Source organism: Nothobranchius furzeri, chromosome 9 (assembly GCF_043380555.1).
Source record: "Nothobranchius furzeri strain GRZ-AD chromosome 9, NfurGRZ-RIMD1, whole genome shotgun sequence".
Taxonomy (NCBI): domain Eukaryota; kingdom Metazoa; phylum Chordata; class Actinopteri; order Cyprinodontiformes; family Nothobranchiidae; genus Nothobranchius; species Nothobranchius furzeri.
This window is the reverse complement of record NC_091749.1, coordinates 65,041,235-65,055,621: the sequence shown is the minus strand read 5'-3', so window position 1 is coordinate 65,055,621 and position 14,387 is coordinate 65,041,235. Positions and strand designations below refer to the sequence as shown.

At 43.3% G+C, this 14,387-nt stretch overlaps 1 protein-coding gene across 3 annotated transcripts in view; it reads right to left on the bottom strand.

Annotated features, from left to right (window-relative positions):
* The window catches only part of LOC107381573 (SH3 and multiple ankyrin repeat domains protein 2), a 269,418-nt gene that overhangs the window by 166,783 nt on the left and 88,248 nt on the right, over window positions 1-14,387 (bottom strand). For all 3 annotated transcript variants that reach the window (XM_070555052.1, XM_070555054.1, XM_070555053.1), the window contains 3 exons: window positions 12,069-12,272; window positions 9,650-9,721; window positions 3,777-3,885 (listed from right to left, as the gene is read on the bottom strand). In XM_070555052.1, the coding sequence (XP_070411153.1) occupies window positions 3,777-3,885; window positions 9,650-9,721; window positions 12,069-12,272 (385 nt within the window). The remainder of the gene's footprint in view (window positions 1-3,776; window positions 3,886-9,649; window positions 9,722-12,068; window positions 12,273-14,387) is intronic.

Genomic DNA, 14,387 nt, shown 5'->3' with positions numbered 1-14,387 from the left:
GACTCTTCGTTCTGCCTTCTCTCCTGTTCTAACAGGAGTCTGTTCTCTGATTCCTGGCTAAAACGTTTTTGCAGATCTGCAAACAAAACGTCTTTTTCTTCAAGCTGTTCCTTCAACGTCTGGATCGATTTTTCCTGGGTTTCTGTTGTACTTTGGTAGAAATCCAGACCTTGTTCTAGGTGAGTAATTTCTGTTATGAAGGACTTGCGTTCATTTTCCGCTGCTTTTCTTCTTTCCTTCTCAGCACTGAACAATTCATCCATGATTGACAACTGAGACTCCAAATCTTTTATCTTCATCTTGAGAAAAGCTATGTTTTTTTGTTGATTACAGCCACAATTTTTCTGCTGGACTGTCCCAGATGGAGTCATTCGCTGTTGATGAAGCATTATTTCAGACTTTTGTTGGTTGTCTGTCAGTCTCAGAATAAATTCTTGCGTTGCACAAAGAGATTCTTGCGTGTCGGAGAGAAGATCGAGAATGATGCGTGTCTCACCAGTGGCTGGTCACTAATGAGTTGAGCTGTATCTGTGGAACCTAAGAGGGTGTGATGATGCAGTGATGTCATAAAGTAGTCATGTGATCGGGTAGTAGTAGTTACTTCCCTTTCCTCCCCCTTTACCTTTTTTTCTCCTTTTTTTTCCCTTTTTTTCCTTTTATCTTTGTTCTTTTTGTGCTGTGTGCTGTTACTTCTCTAAGCATTTTGAGTTACCATGGCAACATTATTAACAACAAACATCTAAAATGTTTTCATACTGATTGCATGAAAGTCTCAAATTGCATAATTAATAAACTAATTTGTATAAAAATAATTAATTTTCATTAAGTATGTTCAAAAGGCAGCGTGCAACCCCACACACGTTACATCAAAACGACCGGCTCGGCTGTGGGAAGTGTGGTATATCATGATTTTTGGGTCATCACCCAAATGCCACCCGAAAGTCATGGTTTTATGTGTAACCACCCTATTGTCACACCAAATTTGGGTCATCGGCACAATACCACGATTTTGGAGTCATCACTTTCATAACATATGGTCACTATCTTTTGCCAGCAGTTTTTAATTATTTCAAAAATTTTCTAGTTTATTTCTTTCTCCTTAAAGCTAACAATTTAGACACATTGTTAGAGGTATCCATGTTTTTCTACTTTATTTATTAAAATGAATTCTGTTATTTAGTTAGGTAATTTTTAATATATTTTTTTATATGTTTATTTCCATGCCTCCATTGTTGAGGCGGCCGACCGGAGCTGTGGTCGCAGAATCGTCGGTGCATGTCGCGGTGGCAATCCCCGAACTCGCTGGTGGACACCGGCGGTTAGGGATGCTGTCAAGCTGAAGAAAGAGTCCTATCAGGTCTTTTTGGCCTGTGGGACTCCAGAGGCAGCTGACGGGTGCCGGCAGTCCAAGCGGAACATGGCTCGGGTGGTCGCCGAGGAAAAAACCCGGGCATGGGAGGAGTTCGGAGAGACCATGGAGCAAGATTTCTGTACGGCTTCGAGGAGATTCTCGTCCACCATCCGGCGCCTCAGGGGGGGGGAAAGCAGTGTGCTACCAACACTATCTATAGTGGGGACGGTGTGCTGCTGATCTCTACTCAGGACATTGTGGATCAGTGTGCAGAATACTTCTAAGACCTCCTCAATCCCACCGACACGTCTTCCAGTGAGGAAGCAGCGTCTGGGAACTTTGGGCTGGCCTCTCAAATCTCTGGTGTTGAGGTCACTGAGGTGGTTAAAAAGCTCCTCTGTGGCAAAGCTCCAGGGGTGGATGAGATCCGCCCGGAGTTCCTAAAGACTCTGGATGTTGTGGGGCTGTGTTGGCTTACATGGCTCTGCAATATCGCGTGGACATCGGGGGCAGTCCCACTGGACTGGCAGACCGGGGTGGTGGTTCCCTTATTCATGGATGTAATTTTTGGGGGGGGGGGGACAGGGGGGACATGTCCCCCCCCCCCACACTTTTTCCAAAATCAAGTTTTGATCCCTGCACTTTTTACCATCCAAAAACAATATTACGCTGTGTTAAATTGACAGTGGTTGAGCTCTAGGAACAAGCGGAAAACAACCATTTGTGTTGAAGCCTGTTTCCCATTAGAACATACTGTAAAGATACCCCCCCCCCCCCCCCGTGTCCCCCCCACTTCTAAAGTGAAAATTACGTCCATGGATGGCAGGTACCCTTTACTCTGGATAAACTCGCTGTGTTAGATGGATAAGTGGAAGCTGACCTTCTGATTTGCTGAACACACATTACACACATTAGATTTTACGAGTCTGTTAGATTTAGGTGGGCATCATAAAATAAAACAACATTAAATCATAAACAACCTCACAGGTTCTGAGAAGCTCAGAAGAGTCAGAGTTCAATTATAAATGAAAACCAATTTTTATTTCTGTTTTCTGTGTGAGTCTGATAGAGCCGACTTTTATTTATGATGTTTGTGGCTGCTGGGAGTCCACACCCCGCCAGCATTAAGCTCTTCATTTAACAAAACTTCTCAAAGCCAATTAGGAGACCCTGGACCCTCCATCTAATCACTCTTCCTCCTCCTCCTCACCATTATCCTCCTCAGTGGACCACATTTGTTCGGACTGATCCGTCCGGTCGATACGGACCATTTTCAGCTCCACTCAGATCCTCCAGACACCCTCATTAAATAATCATAAATAAACATAATTATCAGGCTCGACACTCAGCTGGAGGAACAGCTCTTAAAGCAGCAGGTGATGTTAAACAAAAGAACAAGATTACGGACCGAACGTTTTGTCCGGTCCAGCTAATCCTCCTCTTGGCTCTGTCGGGAAAACGGGTCCCTGCGTAAAGGAGCCGTTCTAGGAAGAGGATTTATTCTACTCCTCATAAAGATAAAAGTCTTTATCTGAATAAAGTCTTCACAGGCTGACTGACGTCTCTAGGTGTTGATGCAGATAAACCCGCGCCGTGGAGATACTGGCGCTCCGAACGGACCGCTCTGAACCCAACTCATCCTCTCTCTGGAGTCTTAATGAGACCCTGGAGTTTTATGTCAATCCTATTATTTGCTTAATTGCATTCCCAACCAGAAGAGTTAAGGAAATGGATCATCCTTTCAGAATAAAAGCACCTTCAGTCACCGGGCCCTCGCACCTCATCTCTGATGGATCTGATTTTATTTCTCCAGACCTAAGACTTCTGATTGATTTTGTTTCTATTTTAAAATTCATTTGTTTCCCAGCTACTAGACAGAACTACGGCAGCAAAGTCTGAATACAAGAGGTTTTAAAACCCCTCAGATGTCACGTTTAGAATATTTACATTAAATATTGGGAAACTACAATAATCAAACCAGGTAAACGTCCAGATCTTCATAAAAGACCCGCCATTATTCTGCCTCTGATGGATCAGACGTTTGTTTGTTTTTGTTTTTTTAACATAAAAACTCTTTTTCAATATGTTCTTTTCTAATTAGATCATTAATAGAATTTGCAATTAGTTTCCATTTTGCCTATGAAAACAATTTTGACACTTTGCTTTTATTTTGTCGTGTTTCCAGCATGATTCTGAAGCCTAAACTCACATCTAGAGACTCGACTGAAACATATGCACCAGGAGAGTATGACAATCAAACTCTCCAGGAAAAATACCCCTGTGGGTTTCTGTAAAAGCGTCACTAGTGCCACCTGCTGGTGTGGGCTAAAAAAAGGTAAGTGAAGTCATCTTAAAACGTTATCTCTGGACACTTGAGCTTTAATTAAAAAAGTTGGGGCGGTTTCTGAGCGGTGTGTGGTCTTACCGCCAGTGTCGCCATTGTGGTAGTTTGGGTCGAATCCTCTCTCCAGCAGCTTCGCTACTTTGTCGGCCTGATTATGCTGAATGAAGTCCATGAACTTCCTTAGATTAGCCTGCAGACACCAGATTAAACAAATACTGAATCACAATGGGTTCTAAGGGAGGTTTCCTGTGACTTTAATAAGGAATAAAATGGATTTTAAAGGGTCAAATGTGATAATAAAAAGTAGAATATGAAAAAGTAGAATATGAAAAGACCCAGATAGAACAGAAGGGGAAGTGAAAGGAGGCGACAGGACTGGTGATCGTAAAGAGAAGAGCAGCTCCATCTACTTTCTTTCCAGGCCGAAGGATAAAAATAGATAAGAGAGCAGCTCCCTGAAGGAGGAGGAGGAGAGCAAATGAGGAAAGAAGAATGGAGGAGGAGGAGAGGGAGACGACGACTGGAAAGAGTAAAAGATCTGAAAGACGAGCTGCGATAGAAGGTAAATGAGTTAAAACACAGGTGGTGAATAAAGGTACATCAGCTGGGTTCATTCACTCACACCTCATTAATGTTTTCATCTGGAACGGGATTCTGGCTGTAAACTAAGCTAATCAGTCAGGAACAGATTTCAACCAAACAAATAAAAATGCTGCTGATTCACTAAAACTTTTCATCTTTTTAATTAATAAGTTTTGTAAAAACAAACATTTCTAAATTTAGTTGGTTCAACACTATTAAAATCCAGTTAGAGGGAAAATACTTTATAATCAACTTGATTCTTCAATCCTAACTTCAGTCGTTTAGGTCAAACCAGCTGTTAGCTTAGAGAGAACAACTGAGTTTTATAACACGAGTTATGAATCAGTTTGATTGAAATCCAGTTAAAACGACAAGTACACAGGAATAGGAACTACACACACACACACACACACACGCACGCACACACACACACACACACCCATATATATATATATATATATACACACACACACACACATCTACAGTGGGGCAAAAAAGCATTTAGTCAGCCACCGATTGTGCAAACCGATTGTGCAAGTTCTCCCACTTAAAATGATGACAGAGGTCAGTAATTTTCATCATAGGTACACTTCAACTGTGAGAGACAGAATGTGAAAAAAAAATCCATGAATTCACATGGTAGGATTTTTAAAGAATTTATTTGTAAATCAGGGTGGAAAATAAGTATTTGGTCACTTCAAACAAGGAAAATCTCTGGCTCTCACAGACCTGTAACGTCTTCTTTAAGAAGCTTTTCTGTCCTCCACTCGTTACCTGTATTAATGGCACCTGTTTGAACTCATTATCTGTATAAAAGACACCTGTCCACAGCCTCAAACAGTCAGACTCCAAACTCCACTATGGCCAAGACCAAAGAGCTTTCGAAGGACACCAGCAAAAGAATTGTAGACCTGCACCAGACTGGGAAGAGTGAATCTACAATAGGCAAGCAGCTTGGTGTGAAAAAATCAACTGTGGGAGCAATTATCAGAAAAAGGAAGACATACAAGACCACTGATAATCTCCCTCGATCTGGGGCTCCACGCAAGATCTCATCCCGTGGGGTCAAAATGATCATGAGAACGGTGAGCAAGAATCCCAGAACCACACGGGGGGACCTGGTGAATGACCTGCAGAGAGCTGGGACCACAGTAACAAAGGTCACCATCAGTAACACACTACAACGGCAGGGAATCAAATCCTGCAGTGCCAGGCGTGTTCCGCTGCTGAAGCCAGTGCATGTCCAGGCCCGTCTGAAGTTTGCCAGAGAGCACATGGATGATACAGCAGAGGATTGGGAGAATGTCATGTGGTCAGATGAAACCAAAGTAGAACTTTTTGGTACGAACTCAACTCGTCATGTTTGGAGGAAGAAGAATACTGAGTTGCATCCCAAGAACACCATACCTACTGTGACCGACCGACTGACCGACCTACCTACCTACCTACCTACCTACCTACCGACCTATCTATCTAGACACCCAAAGACACTTTTCACACACTCTCACATTCACACACTGCTAGTGATGGTAAGCTACTTGTAGCCACAGCCGCCCTGGGGAGGTCTGACAGAGGCGAGGCTGCCATTTGGTGCCATCGGCCCCTCTGACCACCACTAACACAGGCAAGTTGGGTGAAGTGTCTTGCCCAAGGACACAACAGCAGGATACCCCTGGCGGGAGCTGGAATCGATCCCATGACCCTCCGATCATGAGGCAACCCGCTCTACCACCTGAGCTACTGCTATCTATCTATCTATCTATCTATCTACACATCTATCTATCTATCTACACATCTATCTATCTATCTACACATCTATCTATCTATCTACACATCTATCTACACATCTATCTATCTATCTACATATCTATCTACACATCTATCTATCTATCTACATATCTATCTACACATCTATCTATCTATCTACACATCTATCTATCTATCTATCTATCTACACATCTATCTATATCTATAAGTCTGTCTGTCTGTCTATATACATAAATATATGTACAACGTACAGGGAAAGTCTGCTTATGGGCTCGACACACGGGAGGTGACAAACGAGCGCGATCAGCGAAATTTGTCGCTGTCGCTTTTTTTACCTGACACATGGGAGGCGATCCGCGGCAGCGGCCAGCGGCAAAGCCGTCTACGCGTTCTGTTCCATGGTGAAATTGAAACTTCCGTTGTTTTGTTTGGCTGTGTCAGGTTGGAGGGAATTAAGGTTATTTAAGCGGTTCAGAGTTAATAAAGCGGTAGATATGATGTTTCACAAGGTGCTGTTAGAGTTATGTGAAATCTTACTTCTGATTTTACTATATAAAACATAATTATAATCAACTTCTCCATGTTTGCTCGGAGGTGTACGGAGCATCCTGTCCGCTCATTGGTCAGTGAATGAAACCTCCGTTGATTGGTCCTCATCCGAGCGACAGCGATGAAAAGTTGAAAATGTTTCAACTTTCTGGGATCGCATCGCTGGGTCGCCTGTGCACGACACGTGCACGAGTGCAAAATTTCACACGCACGTTTTTCGCGTTTCACTTGGTAGGAGGGAGACCCGCGATTATCGCTTTGTCATGTCTCATTGAAAATGAATGGAGGAGAGGCGATGTCGCCTCCCGTGTGTCGAGCCCATTACTGTTCACTAAATATACAACTCAGAAAAAAAGGTTTTGTTAGCAAATTTCCAAGTACTATGTACTTGTTTGTCTCAGTTATACTAAACTGCATTTAAGGGTATTTAACTTTAGCACCAATACATAACTGCCTACTCCCATGTACTTATTTCAAAGGGCAAATCTTATACCCCCACACTTCCCCCACTTCCTATGTACCTTAGACCAGATTTTTATGCTTAAAAGGTACAAAGCCACCAATATATGTCAAAAACTGGACACCATTTTATTCATTTTCAACGTTTCGACTGACATTTCCAGGGATTAACGGGTAAAAACACACATGGTCTCTTTACTGTTGTTTTAACTCCTAAACTGCTACCAGATATTTAGAAAGCTAACTCATCCTAATGCAGATTAGGATTCATTTTTTTAATCATATCAATAAACACATGCAGAGTGTCATAACTAAATATAGTTTTAATTGATTGTTTAAGTACAAACAGTGACTCAGCACATACAGACAGCTGTTTAAATCCCCTTCCCGATGACTCATGCCTGTTCAATATCTGGAAATGTCAGGGGGATTGTGTTCGTGGCCCAGGGTCCCTGAGTCGTGGTTTATTTAACGTATCAGGTACAGAATGTCCTCAGGGGGTTGCTGTGTCTCCAGGCCTTGTTACTTAGACTCTGGGGGAAAGTGTCATCTCTTCTCTGCCTCTTTACCGAAACAAGACTGGACACCAGTTATTTCAGCTGAGCACAAAACAACAGGCTACCCGGCAAACGGGGTCGTCTCCAGAAACGTTCAGCTGAGACAAATAATTACCTGCAACAGGCAGAAATAACTCAAAAAACTCCTTTTTCTGAGGAATAACTTTAGGACGGATGAGTATTTATAATCTGGTCCGAGCTCCATATTGATGAGCATTCTGTTTCTCCTCCTAGTTGTTTTCTTTCTGCCATTTCCTCCCTCCTGCACTGGAATGTAGAATTAGAGCTGCTGTCAGACGTTTTTACCAGTGTCCTGGTGGGAGAGAGCTGCCAGAGACGTTTATGCTTCAGCGACAAAACAGGACTACAGCACGGCAGCAGCTCACAGGTGGCCTCAATCAGACAAAACCCAAACTTACTGCAGGTTTTCGTTTATGTGGAACGGGCAGAGGCAGGTTCAGGGAGAGGCGTACTGAGAAAAAAAAAGATTACGGTTAAGGGTAAATTTGCACGAGTCCTAACTGACGGGTGAGATGAAATTAGAGAAGATTCTGATAAAACCAGGAAGCCTCGCGGAGAAAATGTGATTCTTTGGTTTTGGCAGCACTAGATGGTGTGAAGCAGTCATCTCTGTGGCGTTCTCGCTGCACTTCTGAGTCTGACTGACGTGGGAGGAAGTGTAACTTTTTTTCCCTACAGTTTGTTTTGTACGTCTGGCTGCTTGAGCTGACGCTCCCGCTTTTTGTCTTCTGGCGGGCGAGGCTTCATCTGTCCATCCTGGACTCACCTGTCTGTCTCTGGAAGCACCTGGATTCAGGCGAGCTGCCTCGGGAGCGATTAGCTGCACCATTAGGAATGAACAGTGGCTCACATCGCAGCTGAACTTCAGACGACAGGATCTGGAGTCTTATTTCCTGAATTTTTGGACATCTCTCCTCTGATTGGCCAACAACAAAGCGACTCTACCATTGACTCTGTTTGCCTTGCAACACTGATGTTGTACCTCAACAAATAACACAAGCCTGGAGGAGTTCTGCCATGTGGTGAAGTTGCTAATGCTAACAGTTAGCTTATACTAGCCTGGTTGTTCTCTGCTGTTCCCTCAACGCTTAACGAACAACATCCTTCCCCGTCGTGAGTCAAGACGGGCGAGTCCATGAATGTTAAGTGACAGTGTGACGTAGATCTGTCATGATTATCAAATCCTAGAGCCGGGGTATTCAATTCCAGGCCTGGAGGGCCGGTATCCTAGCCTGGCAAGCCAGACTAAATAAATGCATTATTTAGTCTGGCCATGCTCCATTGACGGCTCTCGGTTGTGGGGCGGGTTCTACCGTTGTCTTTCAAATGATCTCTGCATTCCACTGGACAATGAATGTGACATACTCTTGTTTCACTCTGTTGCATCATCCCACCCACCAGGCATATAGAGTGCCCTGATTGGTCCACAAAGCGGATAAAGCTCTGTGATTTGTTCACTAAGCAGATAGAGCACTATGATTGGCCCACCGTTATGGACCAATCACAGCACTTTATGTGTTTGGTCTAGTTCACTAGGCTACTGGTATCCAGCACGTTTTAGTGCTTTCTCTGCTCCAACACACTTGATTCAGTGGTTAAATCACGTGTGCAGCAGCTCATCAGGTTCTGCAGAAGCCTATTCAGGTGTGTTGAAACAGAGTTGAACTAAAACGTGCTGGATACCGGCCCTCCAGGCCCGGAACCGGACATCCCTGTACGAGTTTCACCATGTTTTCTACCAGAAGCTAATGCAGGAGATAAGTGTAGGAGACTATTTTCATGTTCAACCTGCATGAAAACATGCAGAGTGACTGATTATAATCAGAAAAATTCATTAAAAATGTTTTTCAGTGCCCCACACCTTTAATAGAGTGTTTGATGTAAACAGGAAATGATGGGGGCAGAAATGGCAGCACGAGTGTAAGCGAGCGCATGTCTCACTCCTGCTCAGAGCGACAGCTGGGTGGCGATTCTGTCATCAGTTAGTGAAGGTAAACATTTACAGGTAACAGTCTTTACCTTAGAGTGGAGTTTGGCGATCTGTTTCTCATCGACGTTGGACTGCCGGTAGACTCGACTCTTGTAGCGAAACTGTTGAGAAACAGACAAAAAGTTAAGCATGCATCTGAACTCTACTGAGATGACTCTGCGTGTCTGGATCAACGGTTCTGGTCTAATTCAATAATCAGACTGAAACGTTTTATCTCCAAAAGTCTTTAACGCTTCATAAACTTTGGTTGGAAGCTTTTTTTTCCACACAGACGGATGTAAAAGATGCCCAGAGCAGATATCTGTAACAGGAAATGATACGGGCCTGTCGGCGATCAAACACAGCAACAAAATAAACGTCTTTGGCTCATAAATATAAACAGTTTCTTACAATCAGTTTAAAAAGATTCAAGCACCTGATGCTTAAATCTCACACAGGCGGCGGAAACAAGATTCAAGCCCATCGTCGTCTAAAACTAGAACAGAAAACATAAGAACGCTTGGTTTTCGTTGACATTTCATTTTAGACATAACTATTATATTCTCATCTATCAGAACCTCATTAGTGAGGAAACTGGTAAACTCACCAGATTGTCTCTTCCAAGCAGCAGATTCTGTTCCTGACTCAGTTCTGGAGGTCCAGTGCTGGACCTGGCCGCTTTGGGACCAGGCCGCTGCCACGGGTTCCTCCTCTGAGCTGGTGGCCAGAAGGAGGAGGAACCAGGAGGCTCCTGTTTGTTACCCTAATGCAGGGCTATTCAAGTTCGGGCCTCGAGGGCCGGTATCCAGCACGTTTTAGTGGTTTCTCTGCTCCAACACACTTGATTCAATGGTTGAGTCACCTGTGCAGCAGCTCATCAGACCCGCTGATTGAAGTCAGGTGTGCTGAAGCAGGGTTAAAACAAAAACGTGCCCTCAAGGCCCATAATTGAGTAGGCCTGCCCTGATGGATTCATGTGTTTCTTTATCATCCGATCTAATGAACGGCACCAAAAGTGAGTCAGCAACAGAATCAGCTGATTACCAACATCACAAAGGCCCAATTCAAGAACTTACAAGGTGGTTTTCCAGAGCCGCTCACACAGAGAACGAATAAATGAATGATTAATTAATATAAAAATTAATTATCATCAATTAAATTAAACAAATCTCTCATACAACTACATTGATGAAAAATAAATGAATTAAATAAATAGGAATAGGAATCCAGGGTCGAGGTCATTATGTCATCAACAGCAAAAACCTCTGAACTTTAAAAAATGATTTCATGTTATTCAGTAACCATAGTAACAAACACTTGTCTATGGGTTAAAACATTTTATTGTTAATATTATTATTATTTTACATCTTATTAACAAAAACAAAACACATTTTCATTGTAAAAATAACTAATTTCACTTATTTATGGACTAAAATTTCCTAAAGCTCTAACTGAATGAGCTCCACCGTGAATAAAGATGCTGCTGCAGATTAGGGTTAGGGTTAGAGAAGCTGGCTGAACTCTGAAGGACAGTATCAAATATCATCTAGTAGGCTTTTTAAAATCTCGGTTATCAAGAACATCTTGCTCAGAGTCGCTGGGAGAGATAAAGAAAAGAGAGGGTCGATACGATTGATGTGAAGCTCTGTGGAAACGAACATTTCTGATTGGCGCACAGCGAGTGGAGCGCAGACGTGCATCTGAGGGTGTAAATGTTTCAAACAAGTCGGGAAATCCAGGTTGTTTTAGAAAACAGCTGTGATGCTCTCCACGTGTCAGAAAGACTTGTTTAGCTTTTCTCCAGAACAAGCAGAAAACACAGCATAACTACAATGTTGTCAACATCAACTTTAAGCACTTTTTAGAATCTTTCTTTGGTTATGATTAAACTTCTTCCTGTTTCTGCACTAAAACCTTTAATTAAGCTGCAGAATGACCTGAAAATGAAGGAAATGAACATTTTAAGTAACTTTTTACAAGATTTTAAGGCAGAGATGTGCAGCCGTAGACGTGCTTCTGACGTTGATTATAAACATTCTCCTTTTCAGTTTCAAGCATTCGTAAGGATCCTGAGAACAGGTTAAGGATGGAGGAACTTTCTGCAAAAGCATTTTAAATTACAACCAGGTAGTTTCACTTCTGATTACTGAGATTAGAAATCAGATTAATCTGAGTGACGGAGACCAACGCAGCAAACATAAGATTAACAGGAAGTTATTAATCCAATTTTCATGTTTCACTTATTCATCAGCAACAATCAGGCTTTCATCCATCTGAATTTAAGTCTTGTTTTTTCTGCACTGTAGCGCTTTCAGATTTAGTGTCACATTTAAAGGGTGTTGTGAATAAAAATTATTATTATTATAATTTATTACAAACATAAATCAAATACAACTTTTACTACTACCGCCACTAATAATAAATAATGAAATAATGAAAGGCAAAAAGCCTCATTAAACAACAGTTTACCTCTAAACACGGGACGCCTTTGCTGATTGGCTGGGGATACTCTCGAAGGAGGCGCTCTTCGTCCAGGAACTTGCCGTCCCTCCCATTGTTCGCTGGCTGGAACAGCCCGTAGTTCAGGACATCCTTCAGGGTCTGATTTAACGTACACAGGATCCGCTGTTTGGCGACCCAGACGGTTGCATCCGGGTTGAACCGCATACATTTCTGTTCGGATTAAACGGGAGAAGGGTGAACAGATTAGGAGGAGGTGACTCAGCAGCAAGATCCTGGTTTCAGGCTGATGTTCTAAAAACTGTTTCCCAATCAAAGCAACTCAGATGTCCAAATGAGTGATTAAATACGTCCAACCTGGCTCTCCACACACCCTTGTGGTCCCCCTCAGCTCAGCCAAGCTGCCTTTATTCAAACAATAAGCTAAACACGGTCAATTTGCACACTGAGGATGTAATGGACACAACCTCTCTGGCCTTCACGGCTCCCAGCTCCAGCAGCCCAGAAGTGAAAACACAAACCAACAATGCCGGGTTATTGGCTGGTTTGAGTCCGAGAGGATTACGGATGTGCTGCTGCAGCATTCAGGAGGCATCTGAGTGTTTACAGCTGGATGTTCTGCTCAGCGGGCGATAGCAGCGTCTATCAGCGTCCGAAGGGATGAGCAGTCTGAACTCCGCCTCACTAATCCCCTCGCCTGGCGTGGAGCGGGCGCACGGAAGGAGAGAACGGGAAGAAGAATAGGAGCAGAGCAGATGTCTGGCATCTGATGGGGCCGTTTAGCCTGACAGGACCAACAGTCGGTCCAACTGGTTATTACAGCGGCAAATTTCCATCTGCTCCTATAACAGGCCCAGCCCTCGACCACAGCTCAATCTGAATCACGTTGGAACCGTTTATTACCAAGTACAGAGGTGGTGATGGCGTGGGGGTTCACAAAAACAATGCCCGAAACGGGCCGAAACTCAAGAACCCGTCTGAGCCGCAGAGATCTGGAAATACAAGAGCGAACCGATGTGATGTTTGGATAAAGCCTCACAAATTAAACCCTCTGGGAAAAAGTAAAAGCCTTCACTTCTGATGAGAAGCTCCTCAACAGCCGGCTCTGATCAGTAACCAAGAAGAAAGCACAGAGTGGGTTTTAATCTTGGTTCTGGTTGAAAGGACACAGCTAGTGTCCAAAGTCCCAGCATCAGCATAAAGCCAAACGTGCACATTTGATCAGGAAATATGTAAAAAGTGTAGAAAGAAGAAAGATAAACAGAAATGTTAAAGATGCAACCAGTGTCTCATCAGTGTTACCATGGTAACAGGTTGCATGCCCTCCCTGACAGGAAGCCTAAGGCAAACAGCTGCAGGGTGAAAACTAAAAAAGGAGTTGATCTGTGAGCAGCAGAAACTCTGACTGTCCCACTGGGGGGACGCTGATGTTTCGACTGGGTTTGATGGAGATGTGAGCAGCTTTTTCTAAATATGCAGAAAGTGGCAACGAGTCAGAAGTCATAGCAGAATCACAAACGGGTTGGTAATAATGGTCAGAGTGAAACATTTTATTCGTTCATCTATAATGGGCTCGACACACGGGAGGTGACATCGCCTCTCCTCCGTTCATTTTCAATGAGACATCAGACATGACAAAGCGATAATCGCGGGTCTCCCTCCTACCAAGCGAAACGCGAAAACGTGCATGTGAAATTTTGCGCTAGTGCACTTGTCGTGCACAGGCGACCCAGCGATGCCATCCCAGAAAGTTGAAATATTTTCAACTTTTCATCGCTGTCGCTCGGACGAGGACCAATCAACGGAGGTTTCATTCACTGACCAATGAGCGGACAGGATGCTCCGTACATCTCCGAGCAAACATGGAGGAGAAGTTGATTATTATTATGTTTATATAGTAAAATCATTTCACATAACTCTAGCGGCATCTTGTGAAACATCATATCTACCACTTTTTTTTAACTCTGAACAGCTTAAATAACCTTAATCCCCTCCAACCTGACACAGCCAAACAAAACAACGGAAGTTTCAGTTTCGCCATGGAACAGAACGCGTAGACGGCTTTGCCGCTGGCCGCCTCCGCGGATCACCTCCCGTGTGTCAGGTAATAAAAGTGATAGTGACGAATTTCGCTGATCGTGGTCGTTTGTCGCCTCCCATGTGTCGAGCCCCTAAGAAAAATGGAACCATGATAAGTGAGAGTCGTAACAAACAAAAACAAACAAAAACAAACAAAGGACAAACTGATTGGTGTCTCTGTGATTTTTAGACTAGAAAAGCTTCAAGCATCATTTGAACATCTTTACTGTTTATTTTGGATCAATTCAG